The sequence below is a fragment of the Anomalospiza imberbis genome, chromosome 6 (genome assembly GCF_031753505.1).
Source record: "Anomalospiza imberbis isolate Cuckoo-Finch-1a 21T00152 chromosome 6, ASM3175350v1, whole genome shotgun sequence".
In the NCBI taxonomy this organism is placed as follows: Eukaryota; Metazoa; Chordata; class Aves; order Passeriformes; family Viduidae; genus Anomalospiza; species Anomalospiza imberbis.
Window position 1 is genome coordinate 11,872,862 of NC_089686.1, and position 24,782 is coordinate 11,897,643.

General features: G+C 39.8%; 1 protein-coding gene across 12 annotated transcripts in view; it reads left to right on the top strand.

The window, feature by feature from the left end:
• Positions 1 to 10,864, top strand: part of BEGAIN (brain enriched guanylate kinase associated) — a 156,760-nt gene extending 145,896 nt beyond the window's left edge. For all 12 annotated transcript variants that reach the window (XM_068192426.1, XM_068192425.1, XM_068192428.1 and 9 more), the window contains 3 exons: positions 2,171 to 2,278; positions 5,923 to 6,006; positions 9,348 to 10,864. In XM_068192426.1, the coding sequence (XP_068048527.1) occupies positions 2,171 to 2,278; positions 5,923 to 6,006; positions 9,348 to 10,721 (1,566 nt within the window). In that variant the 3' untranslated portion in view covers positions 10,722 to 10,864. The remainder of the gene's footprint in view (positions 1 to 2,170; positions 2,279 to 5,922; positions 6,007 to 9,347) is intronic.
• Positions 10,865 to 24,782: the final 13,918 nt, after the last annotated feature.

Consider the following 24,782-nt stretch of genomic DNA (forward strand, 5'->3'; position numbering starts at 1 on the left):
AAGACTGATAAAACCTTCCATACAAATGGTTATTTGGAAGATTATGTCTGTACTCAGTGGACCTGGATCCTTCAAAAGCATGAAATGACTTCGAAAATTGAGGGGACATATTTTTTGCAGGTACTTAGGTAGTCACTTGTCTACCTCATTACACAGCTAAATACCTCTGAAAATGTAATCTTCAGTCACAGTCTCAAAGGAGACAGATTTTTAGAGGTGCACAGATGGCCAGGAGGTTTACAAAGTGCCTGGTTGTTCAGTTCACTAAAAAATCAATGAGAGTTAAGGGTCTCATATAAAACCACGTTGATCTGCCTAATTAAAAAACATAGCCCTATGTCTGGTTAAAATCACTAAGGTTGGAGCCTTGCAAGCTCTCAAAGCTGCACTTTGGCCTTCCACGAGGAAGTCCCTAGGCAGGAGTGCCTGATAATGGGAACAAGGAGGGGAGAGGTGTCAAGCCTGAGCCAGCCTCCAGACCTGGACAGTCAGGTCCAGGCAGAAGCAGGGAACAGACAGTCCACAGAAAACTGACACTAAAATAGGCCAGCCCAGACCTTCAAAAAGACACTTCAATCATATCTGCACAGTTTAAAGCAAGCTGTGGGTTTGCTTAGACCATTTGAGAAGGTGTTTTTCTTTAAATAGCAGCTTAGGATGAGAGCTGCCACTTCCAATTTAATCACCCTCCTTTAATACAGGCTGGTGCTTTGCAGCTGGATAATTAACCTTGATATTCATTCAGACTTCAAAACACCCAATTCCCCTTGCTGTCAATTAGCTGACAATGTCAAGTGTGTGTTGATAGAAGATTTTTGTGTGACCCTGGCAATATGGCACTTGGGAAATTTCAGTCTTTCAAAACTAAAAATGGGAAGTGACATTCACAGAATCACAGAATGGTTGAGGTTGGAAGGGACCACTTCACTTCTAGTGAAGGGGATCCACTAGGAGATCTAGTCCAATCTCCCTGCTCAAATAGAGTGCTCTGGAGCACTTTACTCAGGATTGTGTCCAGGGAGATTTTTAATATCTCCTCAGCCTCTATGGGCACCCTGCTCCATTGCTCAGCCACCCTCACAGTACAGAATTCCTTCCTCATATTCAGGTGAACTTCTCATGTTACAGTTTTCACCTGTTGCCTCTTGTCCTATTGCTAAGCACCGCTGAGACTGTGAATTTGCAACTGAATTGAGTTCACTAAACAAAACAGATGTATATTAGGGTTTACCCTACTTTCTGCTCTTCGGCAACGTATCTTTCTGAAAGACCCTCAAGATATTTTTCAAACCTTCTTGTTGCAGCTCTGAGTGCACAGAAGATGCCTTGATCTCAGAGCACCCAGGAGCCACCGTACTTTTTAACACCAATGTAAGGCTGGAGGCAGGGTTATAAATGATTGCTACACAATGATTTTTGATATGAGAAGAAGTACAAAAAGCACTGCATATCAAAATGAAACAAAAGGTGGGAAGGACCCACTGGCATTTCTTATTTCCACTGATCTCTTTGCATTTTTAATAAAGAGTTACATCCTACTGGTAACAAGATTAAATTAGTGGGCAGAAAGAAATTTGAATCAGACTATTTTCCTGATATGCCACAGTGGATTGTGTTCTGCTAATGAGTGCAAACCCTGCAATCAGGTAAACATTCACCTTGAGAAATGAACAACCTTAATCAGGGCTTTTAAATCTGCCAGAACAGTCAACAGCTAAAAAGAAATTGGCTCAAACACAACTGATTTTCTTGTTAAATATTGTTCTTCCTTCCTTATGAGCATGGGAAATAATAGCATGAGTGAAACATTCTTGTAATAAAAGAGCAGCTCCAGTGCCTTCCATGTTAGAGACCCTGTCCTGTGACTAGGAAGGGATGTATTGATTGAGCTCAATAGAATGCTTTTGCACAGGCTAACTGGAGCCTTCTGTAAAGGTTCCTAACGTGAGCTCAGTCTGACCTCCATAGTTCTAAAGAACTTTACCTCATCTCCTAAGCAAAATAATGGAGAAAATAAATAAAGGGGGGGGGGGGGGTGGGAAAAAAGAAAAAAAAGAAATGTTGATCTATTGTGCTTTTCTCTGGATTTGAGAATGACATCAACCAGTGGACCTTTATCTGAAATATTCCGACAGTAGCAAAAACACTGACCACTCCATTTTCTACACAGGGTCAACATTACGAAGAGGAGAAACGGGCTTTGAGCCATGAAATAATTGCACTCAATAATCACTTAATAGAAGCCAAGGTGACAATAGATAAGTTGTCAGAAGACAATGTAAGTATTTAATTATTCACTTTGAGATTATATTCAGAAACAAATTAGGTCTTGCACGCTACCATGAAATTATAGAATAGTATTTTATGTTTATATAAAAAGTGTAACCTGTCACCTCAACAGTTAAAATTCGTGTTTGTTTGTTCCCATCATTTTGTAAATCCAGCTCTCCTTATGCTATGTGGTTGTGGTGAGACTTTTCATTTCATTCCTTACATCTAGCCTGAAACTAGATGTTGATGATGAAAAAATATTCTAAGAAATGGCAATATTCCCACACTGATTTTGCCATCAGTACCGCAAATTGGTGCAAGCACATGGTCAGAGCTGTTGCAGGGACACATGTGTCGAATGGGGACTCATCAGAAGGATTTTGGCACAGAGTAGAGCCCTACATTTCCTGCAATTCTTTGATCTTTTGGTCTTTGCTCACCAAAAGCCCAGCACAAGCCAGCTCTGCTAGCAGAAGGCAGGACTGACCCAGCCAGGTCACTCAGACCACTCCTGCAGGAAGCAGGAGTCAGGCTTTCCCCAGCAGTTGTTCACGTGTAAAAATGTACCTGTCTCTGTGTGGGACAAAACAGGGAACATCTCTGGCAATTGTCACCATCCATCTCATTAAACACTACTGAAAAATGGCATGAGTAGTGCAGCTGGCAACAAGCTCATTAAATCCTTCCTGAGACAAACCTACAAAGACAGCAAAGAGAGGAATATTGCAGCCATTTAGTTCATTATTGTACCATTCCTTCCACATTTAATAAAAAATTAATCTACAGAAGACATGTTTCTGTTAGCACTTATTTTCCAGCATCTTATGTTCAATCGTCCCATATTTCACATGTACTCTTAATCATAGCTGGGAGCATTTAATCTCATTAAATTACCTGTTGATGTGAACTCTGCCTGTGCAATTAACAGCTTTCCAACTGAAATAAAAAGTTACCAATCTGACCCCTAACTTTTATAGAAGTTGAGTTGAAAGAAGAGTTACTTCATAATTCTAACAGCTATAAGTAACGGAGTGTGGTAAAAGTAATGGGCTACATCCGGGTTTTGGAAGCACGGGTATACCTCCAGACTAATTCACCTGAAATCAGTGGAGTTATTTTTGATTTAAAATAGAGGTGGAAGAAAGTTGCAGAATTCTCGCTTTAAGTATGCATGCATTTATACTACTTCATGGAGTCAGGTTTGAACCCACATTTGAAGTGTTTTCAGTACTCATAGTCTTACTCTGAGCACTAGAATATGGTCCAGAGGCCTCAAATAACAGTACCACTCCTTCAGACTTGAGGTTGGTCCATGGACAAAGTTCTGCCCTTGCAGGTCTTGAGAAAATAGAATGAAATTAAGTCAGGGGAGATTTCGGTTGGATATCAGGAAAAGGTTCTTCCCCCAGAGGGTGGTTGGGCACTGGATGAGCTCCCCAGTGCAGTGGTCACAGCACCAAGCCTGACAGAGCTCAGGAAATGTTTGTACAATTCTCTCAGGCACAGGGTGTGACTCTTGGGGATAATGCTGTGCAGGGCAAGGAGTTGGACTTGATGACCTTTGTGGGTCCCTTCCAGCTCAGGATGATCTATGATTATGTGAAGTATCACTAATAAGAGTAAAGGTTATATTCCAAATTTTAAAATAAAGGACTACAAAACAAACCACTAATATTATACCTAATAAGTACAGAAGTGATAAACTGACAAATCCTACATGGGGAGAATGTTTTTATCTCAGCAATATTTCTTTCTTCAATTATATTTTCCCTCTCTCTTCTGACAGAAATTTAAAATGATACTTTCCATACAAAAACATATTTTAAACTGTGGGAAGCACTTCTGGCATTAATTTTTGTTCTAGTTGCCACAGGTATGGCTGGTTTCCATTCAGGCAAACATTAAAGGAGAGAAGGTCACTCCAGTCACATGGCCTGGCCCAGCAGGTTGAGAACAAAGTACACGTGGCACATGTAGCTCACATGTAATTTTTCTGTAGTAATTTTTAAAACTGCTAAAAATAAAGTGTCAGAAATGCTTTTCGTGCTCGCCATGACAACCACTGAGCAGAAAGAAATGCACAGAGCTTTTGAAGAAAGGATTAGGTTCTGGAGAGATATCATTTTTGAGTGCCTGGAAATGCCATATGGGACTCGGGGTACCTGTCTGTGTTATACATTGTGCAGCAGTATATATTTGGTTTAATGTATATGCAACATATCAAAGCCACATGCACATGCAACAGATTTTACCTCTAAATTGAAATCTTGGGTTATTTTTCAGGAATGAAAATAGTGCATCCTAATATAAAATTTAAGATCCACATAAATGAATACAGTACATTTGAAGCAGAAAGGGCATGTATAAATCTCACAAAGACAGAGAAAAAAAATCACAAAACAAAAGTGTCTAAAGTTCCTTGAATGTGAAAAAAGATGAACTAATGTTCACAGGACAACTATCCCCATCACTGAAAGACCCACAAGAACATCTTGTTGCTTCTCTTATTCCAGAATACCTTAAAATTTTCCTTTAAAACAGAGGAACTTTCTTTTTCACAGAAGATTTCTTTATGAGTTTTTAAGAGAATTAATGTAGCCATAAAAACTGGCATGCAATAAAATTTTGACATTAACATCAGAGAAAATCCAAATTATATCAGTTTTCCACAACTTTTGTCTACAAACAGATACTAATTTTTACAGATTAACACAGCCCAGTGCCCATAGCACTTCCATGCTTTGTATATCTCATCTCTGCCCACCTATAAAGTCAGCTTCTGAAGCCTACCTTTGTTTTATTGCAACTAGATAAGGAAAAGGAAAAACAAAATACAACTCCTACCTTCAGGGAGCCAGAGATACTACTTGAAGGATACAGTTACACAGTCATGTGTACTAAATTAAATTTAAGTGAAGGGCAAATCTGTGTGCTGAATTTTCCCATTAAATAGGCTGTGGGAGCCATTCAATACCAAGATAGTATAAGAAGCTTGCTTAAATTCTCTCCTTCCTTGTGTGGAATTCTCATGGTAATTTCTTGCCCAGTGAAAATATTCTGTTCTGCAGCATCAAATATTTGCAGTGAGATTTAATATATTTCTATGGCTACATTCTGCAAGATATTAAAGAAGCCAGGAACCATCCAGAAATATCAAAAGGATAAGGAGTCTCACTTTTTTAAAACCAACACAATGTATATTTCTGTAATTAATTTCTCCCACAGTCTTATAAGAATATTTTGGCATTTTCTAAAGCTGTATTTTAGTGCTCATCTGGATAATACCCAATAAAAAGTTTCTTTTTTGCTTAAAAGACCATGGTTTTTAGCCTTCACAGTAGCATGCATGTTAACAGTATAAAATTCAGTTCTTAATGGTAAGTATCCATCTTCTGAAATGCAGATTACTGTTCTGTTGTAACAGATCTCAAAAGTTTATTCTTAGTAATTTTATCAGCCCTCACAGAGCAAAGGAGGAAATATCTCTAGGTTGTGCAAGAAACAACAAAGCATCCTAATTTGTTTAGAAATTAAAGTATGCTCCAAATCTCCCCAAAGTGAATTTTGAAAAGATTGATCAGGCATGGGAGAAAGGCTGAAAGTCACAAGCGCTTTGCAAACTTTAAAGAGGTTATTTTTTGGTTTTTCCAGGAGCTCTACAGGAAGGACTGCAATTTAGCTGCTCAGCTTCTCCAGTGCAGCAAGAACTATGACAGGGCACATAAACTTTCAGAGGTAATGTGACCAAACTTGTTCAATGACATAAATATTGTATGCAAAACAGATTATTTTGTGTGTACCAATTCCAGATTTTTTTTGCCCTTAAGGCTTTATTCCTCCACACACCCTCCTTTAAAGCCACAGGAGGCCTCGTGCACCGGCTGGTGTTTGTGCAGTCAAGGGAGGTGCTGACTAAATCACAGCCCGTGGGGGAACTTGAAGGCACTTTCTTTCCCCAGACCTTTCCTATCCACTAGAATGGGCCTGCACTGATTGCCTGTAAAGCAAAGGTTTTGTAAAACACTGAAGTGCTGTGAACTCCAGAATGCAAAATGCTGTGCAGGAGCAGTGGGGTGAGAGCAGGGAAATGACAAGCCACAGGCGTCAGAGATTCTGATATGATCAATTTTCCTCCTGAAGCTATTTTCCAGTCCAGCTAGTGTCCAAACCCGAATTTTAAAATGGACTGCCAGAGCAAATATCTTTTTCTAAGGAAACTAGAGCACCAAATGATTGATTTCCAAGGTGTAAACTTTAATTAATAATCCTCGCTTCCAAGGAAACAAGGCTTGAGGAATAGGCTCCTTAAAGGGGAGGCAAATATTATCTTAGTAAAGATAGTTCTTTAGGGATCCAGGTCCTTCACTAAAGCAATAGCACCTTCCCCACATATATTGCTTTAGTGAAGGTTACAGAGAATAGCCTTTCCTTCTTCAGTCCCATCAGGTCAACATCCCCCCAAATGGCCTCTCTTGTGCAATTCTGCAATGGAATATTGCAAAATTAAATTTGGAATGTACAAACCATCTCTAAGTGAGTAGATGGCTTCAGAGCACTGAACAACCCTGATAAACAAAGGGGGAGCAAGATTCTTCTGTCCATCAGACAATGATTTTATGGAACAGAGACAGAACTTCCAAATTAACCATTATTTTGGTCCTGTTATTTTTTCCTGTTAACTGACTTCCCTTAGCAAATTGTATCAAGGAATTATCATTATATTACTCACACTTGAAAGCACCCTACCTGTTCTAATTAGGACCTTTAACACATGTAATTGTTTATTTGCAGAGAACTATCACAAATGTGAAACCTCCCCACAATCTCCCAGACTGTCATATACTCAGTTAAATAAGTAGTCTCCACTCATTAGTCCAAGCATTTATTAATTTAGCAAGAGTGAATGTGCTGTCACAGCCAATAAATTCTTTACAAATGCAAATGTTGCCTGATAAACTATTGTATGTTATCCAGAAACCTAAACTGTAGTAAAATGTAGCAATTTAATAGTAGTATCATTTTAGTAATTCCAGTTTCCAGTGCAGTGCCCACAAAATAATGTTCTTTTTAACACATTACATAATCTTAATAACGTGTATGAAATAGATCAAACAGGGGTGTTACAGGATACTAAAATAAGAGCTGCCCCATACAGCATTTTCACATTAAATTAACTGTATTTCTTTTCCTCATTTCTATGGCAATTTACACCAGGCCTATTTTACAACCTGTTTATTCAATCTTTGTTGCATCTGTACTTACTATGACTAATGCTGCTGTCGGCCAGCAGACTGGCAATATCATTTATTTCCAATGGAGGACATATGAGTTAATTACCAACATAATGATTAATCCAAAATATCCTGGAAAGTCTGTTGATTGAAAAAACACTCATCCTACTACAAATAACAGGAATATCATTTCATTACGTGCCGTGTTCTGAACACAGTGAGGTTTGGGGGTTAAACCAGCTTAAAAAACTTCCCAAAGAAATTAAAACAGGATCTCCATATCTTACAAAATGTGAGGCCATGACAAGGAGCAGGCACCTTAAATTCCCTTTGTCAAAAACTACCAGTATTTGTAGTGTTCTGTCCTCTAGAGGAACAAATTTAAGGAGGAAGTAAGATTGCTAAGGTCATAATGTTAACCACTGATTATTTTGTAAAGAGGAGCTTGATTTCTAGTTATAAAAAGTGCTGAGTAAATCACAGTTCAGCCCAGAACCAAAGAGATTAATTCCTAAGTGGCATAAATCAACTGGAATATCAAAGGAACTAACACGATCACAAAACTTATTCCAAACAAAGTGCTGAGTAAATCACAGTTCAGCCCAGAACCAAAGAGATTAATTCCCAAGTGGCATAAATCAACATGAATATCAAAGGAGCTAACACGATCACAAAACTTATTCCAAACATGAATTCTGATTTCCAGCAAGAAATACGGAGGGAGAACCTCTCTCATATTGCTTTCTGACCATTGTTAGAGATCTCAAGTGAGCAAGGCAGATAAAATTTGACAGGAAAGTGTGCTTGGTGATACCTGAGTAGGCTTCACCAAGGAATGTCATCTCTCTCTCTCTCTTCTTGTCCACATTACAGAATGGCAGGTGAAACCACCATCCACAGCCCTGGTCCTGACTTTCTAAAAAAAAAAAAAAAAACAAAAAAAAAAAAAAAAAAAAAAACAAAAAACAAAAAAACAAAAAACAAAACTATAAGATTTCTGATACACAACAGATTTACTGATTAATTCTGTCAAAGGAATCACAATTCTGGTCTTAATGCTTTTTTCTGCCAGTGTGTTAGGACATGTTGAGGCTTATGTGGAGGGTTGATCTGACAAGCAGTGTCTGATTGAAGGGGCAAGGAAGCCAGCTTGATCTGCCTCTTTCCAGCACAGGAATAATCCTGTCACAGCAGCCAGCACCATTTCTATAAGTGTCAGTCAGCTTCTCTGCATCTTCAAACAGCATTGTTTATCAAAGGTGATGCTGGAGGGCAGGAGCCAATCTGGCATGGGGTTGTAGGCAAGATGAGCTTGAGGAAAGACAAAAGAACAGAATAGATATGATCTCTTCCCGCTTCCTCACTCCCGCAGAGACCTCTGCACACCCACACTCCAACTGCAAATCACACCCAAGCACACAGTCTGGAAAGTGTTGCTGTAGACTGTAATTCCCTACCTGCCTTTTTAAGATTGTTGTTTACTACATACTTTATTTACATCAGTATAATAAACCTGGAAGTGCTGGGTTAATGGCTGGACTTGATGAGTGTAGAAGCCTCTTCTGACCTGAGCAATTCTATGATCATTCCTATCCAACCTGAATTAATTTGGAAGGAAACATTTCAGTTTCACAGTGTTATCCGTGAGCGAAAGCAGATGAAGATGTACAAATGTTAAGTAAATAAACAAAACTCATTTGATTACATTTGTTTCCGGAAATGCACAAAAACTGTGGCCATCACAAAGAACCAGGTATGGTGAGCTATGTAATGTCATAAACAGCACTCATCTGACACCTCTGTTGATACATACCCTTTTCTCCTTGCCATCTTTTTATGTTGCAGTTGCCAACAGACTTTCAGGAAAGAGTCAGCATCCATCTGGAAAAGCACGGGTGCAGCCTTTCTGTCCCCTTGTGCCACACTTCTTATGCTGACACCATACCCACTTGTGTCATTGCCAAAGTACTGGAAAAACCAGACCCACACAGCTTGTCCTCACACTTGTCAAGCCCATCTACAAGGGATCTCAATTTTCAGGACTCTGCTGGAAAAGTTGGACAGAGACCCCAGTACAAGTCCGACATCTACTGCAGTGACACGGCCCTTTACTGCCCCGAGGAGAGGAGGAGGGAGAGGCGGCAGAGTGTGGACACACAAGTGAAAGATGTGGGGTTCCTCCGGTCCCAAAACTCCACGGACAGCACTGTGGAAGAAGACGGTTTCCATTCCAGCTTCTCCCACGAAGCCTTCCCAGAGTACATTACCTCTCTGCCAACCTCCAGCTCCTACTCCAGCTTCAGCGTCACGTCTGAGGAGAAGGAGAACGCCCAAGCCAACACTCTGACAGCCTCCCAGCAAGCAATCTACATGAGCAACCGAGAGGAGCTGTTTGAAAGGAAGTCACCCGCGGGTTATGAGCATCAGGGAAGCCCCAGGTTTGCCAAGCCCAAACCCGCACAGCACATGGAGCTCGCTGACGACAACGAGAACTCACCCACTTTTACCAGGACTCTGCCTCCATATGCAAACGAACCTTTTCATTTCTCAGCCATAACACCACAGCAGGCTTTGGCAAACCAGAAAATGAGGAATGAGTGCAGGAGCACCCACCTTTCAGAAGAAGACTTGCCAGGGCGATGGAGGCAGCTGAGCGTGGAGGACATTGGAGCGTACTCCTACAGGAACGCTGGCAGGCTGTCGCCCTGCAGTTTCTCAGAGCAGTACTACAGCAGCCCCATCAAGAAGGGGGACAGCCGAACAAGCCCCATCTATGCTAGTTACAAAGCAGACAGCTGCTCAGAGGGAGACGACATCTGCCAAAGCAGACTTGTGGATTCTTGCTTCCTGAGAACAGACAGTGGCCTGAACATTGACATCAGCACAAGCTGTAAACAGGAAAAATTGCCCACTTACAAAACAAAAGAACCAAGAGACCAAAAAAACGAAAGGATCACTGTCCAATTATGCAGTAGCAAAAACATCGAAAATAGCCCGGTATTGAAAAGAGAATACGTGGATGTGAGCCCCAACAGTTCAGCAGAGTCACTCAATCAGAGTTCAGTGGAAGCTCCAGAAATCCACCAGTCTTCCATGGATCAAGGAAGCCATTCGGGTGTTCACAGCAAACAGCCGCAGTTCCAGCGGACTGGGAGCACTGGTCTGAGTCGGAAGGACAGCCTTACAAAAGCACAGTTATACGGAACCCTTCTGAACTAGGCATCTCCCCAAATGGCAATAAGACAGCAAACAAAAGGAAGAAAAGAGCATTTGATACTTCTAGTGAACAATAAGGTTCTAAGAAACAGGATTATTACAAAATATATATTCATAACGGTACTATATGTTTAAAACAAAATCTCTTCAAAAACGTTATACAGCACTTTTCACTTGACATCCTTTCCACATGGGAGACTGTCCCCTCCCCTCTTTTATAAACCTGAAATATTTTTATAAACAAAAATGTATTTATTAGACTATCCTAAGCTATTTGAGCAGAATTCTTTTCCCTTCAAGCAGGTTTCTTATTTATTTTTGTGCATGAGGCCATCTGTGCCTAAATTCTTGGAGGAAAAGGGTAAAATCATGATGACAGTGACAAAAAAAATAAACCCACCTGATAAAATACCATAAAATGTCATGTGAAATCAAAACAAACAAGAATGGTGAATTTGAAGAAGTATATTTTTTAACAAGAATGGAATTGTATCTTAAGTTATTTCATACAAATGTATTTATGAGTGACTAATGTATGCACAAAGTGATACTAATATTTTGTTCTTTTAATCCACTGTGTTTCTGCTTTCCTATTTTTCCTTGTATACTACCTCAAAAGTAATTGAGGGTTTCTTTGTCACATTTTCTGTAGGCTTGCATTTATATTGTCTAAAATGCATGCAGTGTCATAATTAATACTGTATTTTGCATAACTTAATAAAAGACACAAGTGGATATATTTTGGGGTTGTTTTTCCCTTCATTGAATAGAACATGGAATGGCTCTGAGGGGCAACAGTCCAGCAAAAGTTAATGGCTGAAGCTCCTGGACTGGATTGCTTTCTAAAGAAGTCTCTCTTTCTCTGTAAGCTCCAGAGTAAACTGGTTCACAGCCCATGGCCTCTGGGTGTGGGAGGATGACTTCTCATCAGCCTGTTGAAAATAAGTAAGGAAAGAAAAAGGTTTATCCACAGTCTTGAGTTCATTAGACAGGGTTCTGCATACTGAATGAAAACAGAAAATTACCCAAAAACCAGTGATGCAAGCTCCACTATTACTCAAATACTTGAGAAAATCACTTATGCCTTTAGGGCTGTTACATTCCACAGTTGCACTTTCTTCATATGTGGCATGGTATTTCTAACAGTGATTTTTCTGAAGCCTAAGGAAGGTCTGGAAAATCTGTAGCCTTTACTCCTGAGTCCAAGATGTATTTTACCTGTACTTCTGGCATTTCCCCCAGCATTTTTTCTGTTTCTCACCATTTCACCATTATGGAGTGTACAACAGGGACAGGAGGAAAAGGGAGAGAGCAAAACAAGAGGAGGAGAAAATCAAAAAGGAGAGAAAGGGAAATCCTGTGGATTTTCTTCCCAGCTTCAGTACTCCTGCTTGGTGAGAGGTAGAATACAGCAATAAATATTTAATAATTATTTTAAGTCATGTTCACATATCCTATACTTGAAATACTGATTCTTCACAGCTCATGTATGGGGGGAGGCCTTGCTTAGTGCAGTATGTGGTAGCAATCAGTGGAAATATAAACCAGCTCCTTGTAAAGCTAAAATAATGATCTACTCAATAGATATTAAGAAAATATACTTTTTCTGCTGATTCTCTGAAAGCAGTTACCTGGAAACTGACTATAAACCAGGACTACAGAATTGTTCATTTCTCACATAAGTATCTTCCATCATTGGGCCACAAATTCAATGCACTTGGCATGAATAACTCCCATTGCTCTCCATTTCCTTCATGTATAACATAAAACTTTGTCCATTTTTGATGTGTGCTAGTACTTGCTGTGCTCTATGGAAGATCAGGCATCAAGTCCCTGCAATTCCTCCAGGGTCTGTTGCAGCACCATGGAGAACAATGGTGGCAAATAATATCACACAGGTAAGGCATGAGATAGTTTCAAAGTGGTGCTCATTTCAGTACAAAACTGTCACATTCCTTATGACTTTATGCTCCCAAACTTGCTCACAGTGAGTGTGAGAGGTAGGGCAGGCTGCAAATAATTCCATGAAGTCGATAATAAACACATACAATGAGGTTTCCAAAGGCCAAGAGCTACTTATGGCAGGATGTGACCTGCAGTAAATTGACTTGGAGATTCAGAAGAGCTGTTATTTCCCCTTTGAAACACAAAGAGAGAAAACAGATGTAAAAAAAAAAAACCTCACTGTTGACTCATTCAAGTATATAAAATTTAGACAATCCCTAAGGCAAGACATTCATTTCTCTGGTCAATGAATATAAGGATTTGTATGGAAGAGATGAAAATCAACTGTTATTTCACCTAAGAAAATGCGTAAGCTATGAAACAGTAAATTGTGTCATTTATGAACTGGAACACAGTGTCAGACTAATCCTTTTAGAATATTGTTCATTATTTGACTTAAAGTGCTACTTTGGCAATTACAAAATATTAAATTTCTTCTAGATATTATATCTCTGATTATTTAATATCCTCTTCTATTATATTCTTTCATACTACTGCAGTTTCAAAGTCTGCTTCTATGCTTCACTTAACTCTTTTTCTCAGTTTATGTGCACTAATACATAGATTAAACCAAGCCTTTTCAATCAATTAGTACAGGTTTTTTAGTAAAATAGCCCATGACCTTGTAACATTTTTCTGTAATGAATTCTGTTACAGAACAATATCTTACCCTGTAATGAATTTCAACTGAATCAATCAAAATGGCTATAAAAATTCTTCAGCTTTAATGTGTTGATTTAAATTTCTCCTTAATTAGAAAAACTGACGGTAAGTTTGCTAATTTCCTATGAATGTGAGAAAAAGTTTCAATAATTCACCAAAAATTTTCTCAGATTTACAGATACACTATAGTTTAGTTTAATTTGTAAAAAATAACTTTGAAATATTATAATAAAGGATTTATTTCTGGGATTTGGGGTTTAATTGAGACAGCCACAGGGAGAGATCTGAAGCATAAGGGCAGAACGATGATAGGTGTTTTCACAATAGATTAAAATTCTCATTGTGGTAGTGTCTTAATTTTTCACTTGCCTTCAGTTTTCACACCAGGAGGAAGTAATCCAGAAAAGTTATGATGAGTTTTGGAGTATGTCATTGGAGATATTGAAAACAGCCAACAGAGTTCTGCTGTGCCATCAGACAACTGGTTTGTACAGACTTGCAGTCACTGAGATTTTAGGAGATTGATCCTTGTTAAAAAAGGAGAACTTACCTTCTGTAGGACATTTCTGACAGAACAGAACCCAAAAGATCCTTCTTAGAAGACCTGACTTCACTTTTTTTCTTTCAAGTAGATGTGGTTTCATAAACTCCACTCTTATGTTCATTTAATTACAAGCGTCTCCAGATAGTAAAACAACAGATCTTCAGCCAAAGTGCCACAGACCCCTCCACTCCAGTGGCTGAGAATTTGCCATGAAGTACCTTTTCCCAAGAACATGGGAATGGGAAAATGCTCAATTTTCTCTTAAGCATTATAAGAATGCCAAGGTGTCTCCATGCTGCCACAAAACCTCACTTTTCCAAATCAGATTTAATCTGCAGAATTTGTAGGTAACTATGGCAGCAATTTTGATTTGATTAATTTTTTCATTTGCCATGAGAAAGAACAGAAAGGGCAAGTAAAAGAAGTGGCAAGTCCCCAACAGTGCGGTGAAGCAGAAGTTGAAAAATGTCATTTTAATGATGAAAACCAAAAGCAGAATGAATACAACATACAACACTGATCAAGAGGAAAACAAAGGGGCCTGAAAGAGATCAGAGTCAGGCATATTGAATCACATATCAAAACAGAAAAGAATACAAAAATGTTACTAGGTATATGGGTTATAATTCACCAGGAATAACAGTGCAAAACTATTATGAAATCATGGAAAGAAAATGCATTTTTGAGATGTTTTCTCACTCCCAATTAATCTTAAAAAGGGTGCAAAATCTCAATAACTATGAATAATGCAGGTCACTTTTGTTAAACTTTTTAGAAGTCTAGAAATAGCTAAAATTTTTAAGTTTAAATCATGGCAAGCCATAGAACAGGTCATTTTCAATTCAACAGTTTCTAACTTCTTCACCCAAACTAGAAAGTTAATCAAACTAATTCTTTCCCCTTCCAGCACTTTTAATTAAAAAGAATCCATAATCTATCACAGGGCATGATTATGCAGTTACTTAGATTAATTTCCCCTTGTTTAATTTCAAAGTACTGATTGACATCCTTTGGACTTTCATATAAAAGTCTTATCCTCCGTTCATGTTTGCAACCTTGAAACCTTTACAGACTATTGTTATATGTCTCCTTAAATATTGCTTCAATTGTGTAGATGTAGTCTTCTGAGGATTTTCTCTTGGAAGACACTCCTTTCAGGACACTAACTGCTTCTTATTCTCTTCAAGGAACATCCTCCTCACCTTTCTACTGCTGAACACCACAACATTTTACTATGAACAGTGAGCTGTTCCAACCCCCTGTACAGAAGTGCAGTTCAAAATTTGTCAAGTGCAGTAAATTTGTCAATTTACTTTAATGGACCTTCAGCATTTATCCTCCAAAAATGAGGGAAATGCTCTTATCCCCAAGGAAAGGTGAGGGCTACACAGATTAGAGCAGCTTCTAATGATCCTACATGCTGCTCTATGTGCTTCAAACCATGGCATGCTGTCTGCATGGTCTTGTATCAACATTACCAGAAGTTATTCATTGTTTTCCCAATCTTTCCTCCATGTCTTTGAAAACAAACTTCATTGTTAGAAACAGCTCTGGTGATTCAGTTATTCTTTGACAACCTGTCGTTCATTCCAGCATCTCTCACGTTATTTTCTCTTTGGTATTTTCTTTTTACTGTATTTTAGTAATTGAGAGGGTGTGTTTAGCCACAGTTAAAAACAGTAATTTGAATATTCAAGCAATAAAAGGTTTTGCTCTTTTTGTACCCCACAAGGTCTTAGACACCATCTTACTGCCCAAGGCACCAAGGTTTTGGAAGCCCCTCTCTCCCCTCCTTGCTGAGGCAAGCATCATCCCTACAGACAGTTACTCTATCTCAGAGCAGGGAGAACAACTTCATCTGCAAGGGCCAAAACAAGATGTAATTGTTGGAAAATATCCCTGATGTGAGTTAAGTGCCTCCTCATCAACACACCCATCATGATAGATATACATTAATACTCTAACTGTGATTATTCAGAAAAATTCTAATTTTTAAAGTTAGCTCTAATGAATGAATATTTAAATATATTCACACATTTCAATTTTTCCTTTGCAATTTATGAGTCAGAGCAGACATGCACGAGCTGCAGAGCCACAGCACTATTTACTACACCCAGCTGAGCAATGACAGCTCTATGATTTAGAAGAGAAACAACAGCAAGTCCCAGAATAATTAAATTTGTAATGTCAATGTCAGCCAGTGTCCTTTCCCATTCCAGGTTTTCAAATGTGACATTGAAAAACAGGTCACAAGGAATAAAAGCATCCTCAGCACATAAGGGTTATAAATTTCAGCAGGCTCCCACTCAAGAGGTTTTTGTTAAAGTAGAGCTTTTATTGTTACAGTAGAAATCCTCTTAATCTGGAGACCAGTTGTGTAGGGTGACATGGGGAGGGAGACCTACAATGAATGTCCAGACAGCACAGAACCTCTCATCCCAAGAAACCACTGTGCCAGCAACCTGCGGAAGTGGGGACAACAGCAGCAGCACTTCTAACTGATAAATCACAAGTATTGACTCTGGTGGGATTATTTTTGGCAAGGAGGTAAATCCGGATTTATGTTCACTTGACTTAAATTTGTCAATTTACTTCAATGGACCTCCAGCATTTCACAGTCTTTATCCTCCAAAAATGAGGGAAATGCTCTTATCCCCAAACCCCTGGGAGTTACACTAAAATGATATACCTAATCCCAGAGAGATAGTAAGGAGTTAACTATTTTAGCAGATTTTAAGGCTCTTGGCCTTTTGTTCATGCTATAATTTGAGAAACAGTTAAGAAGGAAAGCTCAATTTCTCAAGCTCAGCATTAGCACAGGAACTGAATCATTGTCTTCTGATTCATACCCACTTACCTGTGCTTTCAGAGTCCACAATAGCCTGAAGGTGAGGAAGGAAAGAGCTGACACTGGAAGAAAGAAAATTCAAAATTTAATCTGTGCATCCAAACTATTAAAAGGCTGAACTATTTCTAAGACACGCTTGTCTACAATAAAACAGTGGTTTTTTTCCATATTTTGCCCAGAGAATACATACACTGCCAAAGAAAGTATGTAACTGAGCTGAGAACTTGCATCTTGCTGTTTTGAACCAGCTTGGATTTTCTTGACAGGCTGGAAGGATAGGTAAGGGAATGGAGGCAGAGCAAGGATGATTGCTCTGTCAGCATAAAATGCAGTAAAACTTTCCAGTCACAACATTTACTGTATTCCCCTGATTTTTAGGGTACATTATGAAAAAGTCCCAGGAAAAGGCTTTTAGAAACAGACTGTTTTCTTTCAATCTAATTTTGCCTTTTTCCCCCCACCTCTTTAAAAAAAAAAAAATCATGTTTTGCAAGCTGTAGTGATACGGGGGTTTTTGCTAGAGCTGTCAGTCCTGCCTATAAACACCTGACGTGTGTCAGTAGGGAAAAACAATCCTGAAACTAAATCAGTTTAACAGAATAACATTTGCTACTCAAGGAGAAATGGTCTAATTGAAAAGAATGTCAGTAAACAGCTCATTACTGAGATTTCAGAGTCCAGAAAGCCAAGGTGTGGGAGCACAACAAATCCAGTAAAGTCACACTTTGCAAAGACCCCAAACAATTATTTTGTTTAAAATATGTTTGGACTGCCTTTTACTTTTCTTTTATTCTCTATTGATGATGAAGATGAAATGCACTTTTTGGCACTCTAGATGACACCAATTAAACTTGATTTCTTGCTTCAGCTCATAACTCCACTTGTCTCTGACTTCTAAGACGGCTTTATTTTGAGCTTTAAATTTCTGCTTTGTTTAGAGAGAAAGTGTTCTTCCCACTCAAGCAACCTAAGTTACAACTCATGAAAATGCACACACAACTCCCAAGCCCTTCCAAATAGGTAATTTGTCCAACATTTCTATTTATCCTTATAAAAATTTAGGATAATTCTTCTATCTTTTTATCTTTTAGTCTTATGAAGGATGGATTGTCTCTTATTACTTGATTATACAGTACTTGACAGAATAGTCCCTTGATTATAATTGCATAGGCCATGCATATTGCATTACCTGCCTACCATTACCAAATACCATATTTTCTTATCCTTAGTCTACTCCCCACTTTTGGATGTGAAATGAACATTTCCTATTCATAGGTCAGTCTCTGGGCTACAATGCCTCACCTCAAACCTATGTATACATACAGAGAAATGAAGGGGACTATTTGAAGTGCCAGTGTTTGAAGAAAGTCCATTATTACCCTGGGCTCTCCCTTTCCCTTGCTAGGCCTTTCTCCTTGTAAAGCTTCTTAAACTGAAAGAGCAAAAGCCTCAGCATACAGTATTTGGAAATTACTACAGAACAGCTGGGCTCCACCTCATTTTTCCACAGACATTGACACTGCATGTATCATATTTCTCAACACTCTGCATTTTATATTTATATTCACTTGCAAGCCAAAGCTATTTATCAATTCACACAAAAAAAAAAGATCTATTCAAAAAAAGGCACTCTGGCCACAAAGTTCCTTAGCACATCTGCACCTTCTTCCATTAGTGCCATCCACACTAGCTAGACACTGATACTTAGGAATTGCTCTGGATATCATCCTGCTGAGCAGATAAAGCTTCATGCAGCTGTTGAAAGAAATAGCAATAGAAATAGAAATAACCCAAGCAAACAACAGAACAGGGAAGACTTCAAAGAAGCAGGACTGTTTGGAGAGCCCATTGGACTGCACTGGTGTAGCTGCTAAGGAGGTGATAAGGAAGTACCCCCCAACTGAGAAAGGCTTTCCACTTACTGCAGAGCACACTCACTCTGTGCAGGAGCTGCACAACTGGCAACAGCCTGCAAGAAGCCCCATGACTGCAACATTGCTGGTAGATAGCAACTAGCCAAGTCTCTTTCTCAGCCACTCTTTCAGAGGCTGGTGACAGCCAGATTTTGATCCCATCTGAACCAGCACAAGTCTATGATGCCTTTAAGGCTCCCAGTTGCTCTACAGTTGCTGTAGGAATAGTTGTATCCACACAGCAGCATTCCCTCATTACATCAGCGACGGAGATTCCATGGACTGTCTGGGCAGGTTTTGAAATCTGTGGCATGCATAGCACAAGGGACAGATGTGAATACTTGGTGGATGTGGGAGGAGGTAAAAAGTAAGGCAAGAGCATGAGAGAGAGATGGAAGCATGTTTCCATTTCATGTCTTGGGGTACACAATGCTAGCCTAGCATTGCACAGCAACGAACAGACAACAGAATGAAGTCAGGCCCATCAGAAAATAAGGGAGAAACAGCAACCAAGCCTGGGAACCTCCCAGACCTTCAGGATCATGGCTACAATTATCTTGCCATTATTATTGTTGAGTCTGCTTCCCATTGTCCAAGAAATAGAGACTGGAAATCAGAAGAGGATTCTGTTTTCCAGTGGGCTCACAGGGCAGACCTGAGAAAATCGTGGTGTCCCCTGATGTTGCAGAACCACATCTGCAGAGCAGGCACCAGGGCAGCAGCTCCTCAGAAATGTACAACAGTGATGAAAAAAACATATAGCATAACTTGACTTACCTGTCAAAATGTTTCCTATTTAATGGCAGTGTCAGAGTGAGGCTTTTCCCTCATTGTGCTGGCTGAATTAATCAGTTTTCCTCAGCTCCAGCCCTGTGTGTGTCAGGCAGGAGCTACCACCTGCATTCAAATGTTATGATTTCAACATTCATCAGAATTTTCTCTCCTCCCTGAGCAGTAGTGAAAGTTTTCATGCCACAGTTTATTTACAGTCATTCAATTCATGCCTCTAGCCATTCTAGAGACTTCCTACGCACCGAGCCTTATAAAGGCTTTAGGGCTTATTTTAAACCTACTGAAGACACACAGACTGTGCTCTCTGGCCATGGAATGTCACATTTAATTGCCTTACACATTTGAATCACATTGAAATTATTCAGGAATTTAGACAAATTTAGACAAACTGTAGATAAACTACTGATCTTGATCCTTGTCAGCATAACCCTCCCAGCAGCTACAGCGACTGTTCTGAATTCTAGTTAACAAATGATTTTCCATTGGACTGCTGTGTTGGGATTGTTTGCCTAGAAAAACAGCAGAGATTTTTGCTGGGCCAGTCATTTATCTTTGCATGTGTGCCCACATCTTTAATAGGAGGAAGATATTTACCACCATGCAGCTCACAGATTTATATGTATTATTCCCAGTACTTATACTTTACACATATATTAGTATATCATTACATTCTGACAATTTCATTTAGATTGAAATTATTTTATTAGTAATTTAGATGAGTTCCAATCCTGCAGCAAGAGCATTTGGTCTGAAACCTGAGAGGTGAATTGGCTGTATTATAAAAGCAAGGTATACACTTCTTACCCCAGGCATGGAAGAGACAATAAATTCAGACTGCTAACACACAAATAAAAGCCCAATTAAAACATTGAAAATAATCAGTAGAGAAAACTACAATAACATTACTATGGGAAACAAATGTGTCTGTTAAGCAGTGTAATTCCTTGAAAGATGAAGAATGGGTTTCCCTGGTTGCTGCTCTCTTTGTAGGAGGTACTCCTGCCTCAGACGGTTGCAGCCCACAGCAGAGATGTCATTATGTCAGGCTGACATCTAATGTGTTCAGCCTCCTGGAATATGAGACCTGCTTATTATTTCCCTCTTCATAACAGAGATTCAAGGCAACCTATTAGCTCTATTTCTTTTATTTATTGCACTAAAATGCTCAAAACACTTCCTGAAAACAGTACTGCACTACAAAAGTGTATAGCAGTTTGCTTTCCTTCTCCAAATAGTACCTTTTTTTCTGCTTCCCAGCATTTCTGCAGAGGGACAGTTTTGTCACAGGCTTAGATGAATCTTGGATAAAGGTGTGTAAATAAACACCTCACCCTGTGCCTGAGCCTTGGGACCATGTAAACTACGCAACTAGTGGGGAGTATATCCTGGTTTCAGCACAGACAGGGACCTGTTAGGATCCAGAGGACAGCCATGAGAACTCTCCAAGGGCTGGAGCCCCTGAGGAAAGGTTGAGAAAGCAGGAGCTATTCAGATTGGAGAAGAGAAGGCTCAATGGAGATCTGTGTGGCCCTCCAGTACCTACTAGGGTCTTATAAAAGAGAGGGAGAACAACATTTTATATAGTGATAGGACAAGAAGGAATATTGATTTTAAATTGAAAGAAGAGAGATTTAGATTAGACGTTAGGAAGAAAGTCTTTACTAGAGGGTCAGGGTGGTGAGGCACAGGAAGAGGTTACCCAGAGAAGCTGTGGATGCCCCAGCCCTGGAAGTGCTCAAGGCCAGGCTGGATGGAGCCTTGAGCAACCTGGTCTAGTGGAAGGTGTCCCTGCCCATAGCAGGGGGGTGGAACTATATGGGCTTTAAGGTCCTGTCCAACCCAAGCCTTTCTGTGATTCTCCAAAACCTTGCAAGGACAATTTCCAAAGTAAGCTTGAGAAACCCCATGCAAATGCAGCAGAAACTTTCAATTACAAATACCTGTGGCCAGTCCAGTGGAGGGTCTCCCCTGTAGCCATCACAAGGGTATTTCAGCTGCCTAATGATGCAGGAGAGTGCTGAGCACTCAAACGTTCACCTTCCAGCCTCCTCTAGTTCCCACTTCCCTCTGCACAATGGTGAGGAGCCCTGTGAGAGCTGTCCAGGCACAACAGATTGCTCAGACAGAGCTGGCTCTGTTGTTAAGAGGACACTGCTCTGGCACTCAGCCTTCCAGCACATGGGATCTGAAATGAAACCCCACATCTGGGAAGCTACAGCGACAAGTGGCAAATGCATTCTGCTTTTCTCACCCTGATACCTTCTCTTGTGAATTGGCGTTCTGTGGGCAAGACTTCAGAACCTCTTATTCTATAATCAATCCAATTTTAAAAATACTTTTTTTTTTTGCCTTTACAGTGTGTTAAAACAGAAGAGGTTTAAGTCTACCACCTACATCCTAGATGCACCAATAGGTAACAGAGGTATTAAAGAGAAATCAAGTTTATCATCTCACTGGTTGCATGTCATAACACTAGATAATGTTCCTAAAAAGCTGCCTGGATGAGAGGCTATTTTCTGAAAAACTAGGCATCACATCTATATGAACAGGAAATAATGTGTTTCATGTATTCCTGCTTCACAAAGCAACATCATGTTATTTGTTTCATGGGAGATGGCATTCCAAACAGATGGATCAGGGATGTCGCTCTTGTATTGATATGTTCTTAACAATGTTCCAGCCACAAATACTCCCACCACACTTCAGCATGTTCTCTACAAGCCAGAAAAATCTGATGGCTGAGTCTTTCAGGGTGCTTTGTGGTTGTGCCCATGAAGGGAAAGGTGCATCACAGGCATTCAAAGATGTCCTGAATCATTGTCCTGAGGAGTAATTGAGGAATGACAGAGAAATAATAGAAGCAGCAGAGGGGAAAAAACACCCAAGAAAACATGAGGCAATTTAAAATAGTTCTTGAGATGTATTGCAAAAGTTATATTTAAAAGCAGAAAGGTTAGTGTAGGATGTTGTGAGGGTTAGACCTGTACAGTGATGTTCTGTGGAAGCCTTTATTTGAATTCCTACACTCTTACAGTGACTTCATGGATGGGACTGTGTCCCACGTGAATGTAAAAATAAATCACCCAGATAATGTTGTAACACTTCAAATATACTTAATCGTCATGAATTTTTCTCCCAGAGATTCAGAGTAGTACTTGCTCAAAAAGGAATGATTGTAGAATTTGAAATGTAAGCATTCAGAGAGCAAATTAATGTCTAATTATGAATGTTAAAAATAAAAACAGAGCTATCAATTTTGAGAAGCAAATGATGAGTCCTTATGTTATGAAAAAAAATAACATCCCTCTAGAAAATATCTGAAGAGTCCATTGATATTTTTTCTGTAATTTACTCAAATTACTGCCAAAATTTTCCTCTGACAAGATCTCTCATGAAGATATTTTCTATTTGTTCATTCAGTTGTCACCTTTCAGGAAGATCTCAGGTTCAGGAATAATTAATGCAAAACTAAATGTGAGTTTATTAAAGTAGAGGAGTTTGGTGAAAAGCTAAGTACAGCTAGGCTTCCTAACTCAAATTAAAATGGTACTATCAGGTCTCAGGGCAGATTATGAAGAATACAATTTCTCTGAAATTACTCCCTTGACAGACACCTAAGTAAAAGGCAGTTTAAAACACAATGAAAAGGTCATTATCCTCATTTTTTAGGAGTGCAGTTCCCAAGGGAATGCTTAAGCATCCTTTAAAATATATGGAAAACAGGAGGGTAGGGAATAGGGGGAGGAAAGGAGGCTCAGGGCTCCCTGTTATATGTTCCTGCAGCAACATAATGTGAAGAGCAACGCAATCTCTGTAGTGCCAAGGCCCAAACAGACTCATTGAACCAGGAAAGTAGGAGTTTCCATTTGGTGGAACATCAAGTCCAGGAGCCACTTCACATGTCAAGTATCACATAGAATCATAGAGTCACTGAATATTCTGAGTTGGAAGGGACCCATCACAATCACCAAGTTGAGCTCCTGGCAGGACCTCGCGGCTTTTACCCGCTACGGCCTCAGGCAGCAGGAAAGCCTGGCTAGAGCTGCCCTTGCAGAGACTGTAGCTGCCACGTGGACAGGCACTCCAGGGTTGCGGAGTGTCCCGGTGTGGGTTCGCAGCTTTGGTAGCTTCACGCTGAGAGGTAACAAAGGGACGAGAGAGAGGCACAATTTGCCGGCGAGCCTGAGGAGTTTTATTTCCCGTGTGGTCGCAGCAGTGGTCAGAGCGGCCGTTCCCAGCGCAGTGCAGGGCAAAATGGCCCCGGGACAGAGAAAGGGTTAAATAGGGAGGAGGCGGACAGGGGTGGAAAACCCCCTCGCCCAATGGGGACAGACAACAGGGGAGTGACACAGAACATAACAACCCATGGGAACATAACAGAGGTGGGTACAGTGTTCTGGGACAAATGGGAATGCAAAGGTGGGGTGACTGACACAGAACTTTCTGTGAAGAAGCAGGGAGTGGCTACAAGATTGACATGTAAGAGCTCCCGTGGCACACAGCTTGATGCAAACCATTGTGAGAGAAAATAGGGGTACAGAGAACCAACCTAACTAACATTTATTAAAATCCCTAAGTAAACCAACCCAACCTACAACAGGACATCCCAAGAGTCACACCATAGGCCTGAGAGAATTGTCCAGACACTCCTGGAACTCTGTTAGGCTTGGTGCTGTGACCACTTCCCTGGGGAGTCTGTTCCAGTGCTTGACCACCCTCTGGGTGAAAAACCTTTTCCTGATATCTAAACTAAGCCTCCCCTGACTAATTTCTGTGAGCACATCCAAATTAGAACGGAGGATTTTGTATGAAAGTGCTGACCCATAACTGTTGATCAAAATGCAAGCACTTAAGCTCAGGTCCAAGAACACTCTTCTTTTTCAAAAAAGGGACACATTTTCTGTTACTCCAGTGGATTTAGTTCATTGCACCAGACAGCATTCAACTTATTATAAGCAACTGGGAAAGTATGAGGAGCAATTTCTTATTCCCTCAGAGAAACCTTGCCAGACTTGCAAACCTCCCTCTCCCTGAAGGACATTCAAAATGCACCAAATAACAAAAATCTCCAAAGATGCATAATTAATGTGGCAGTTCAGCTATTATGTTGAAAAACTAGGAAAACATTGTATACTTCATTAGTAAAAAGATTGTTTAAAATTGCACTTCTGAAGTAGAGACCAGAGGTCCAAATGTAAATTATACCAGAACCTGGAATCCCAAAAGCATTGTCTTTATTTTAATAATGGCATGTTGTCTCCACTGCCTTCTCCATAAAGCTCCAAAATGCCAATTATCCA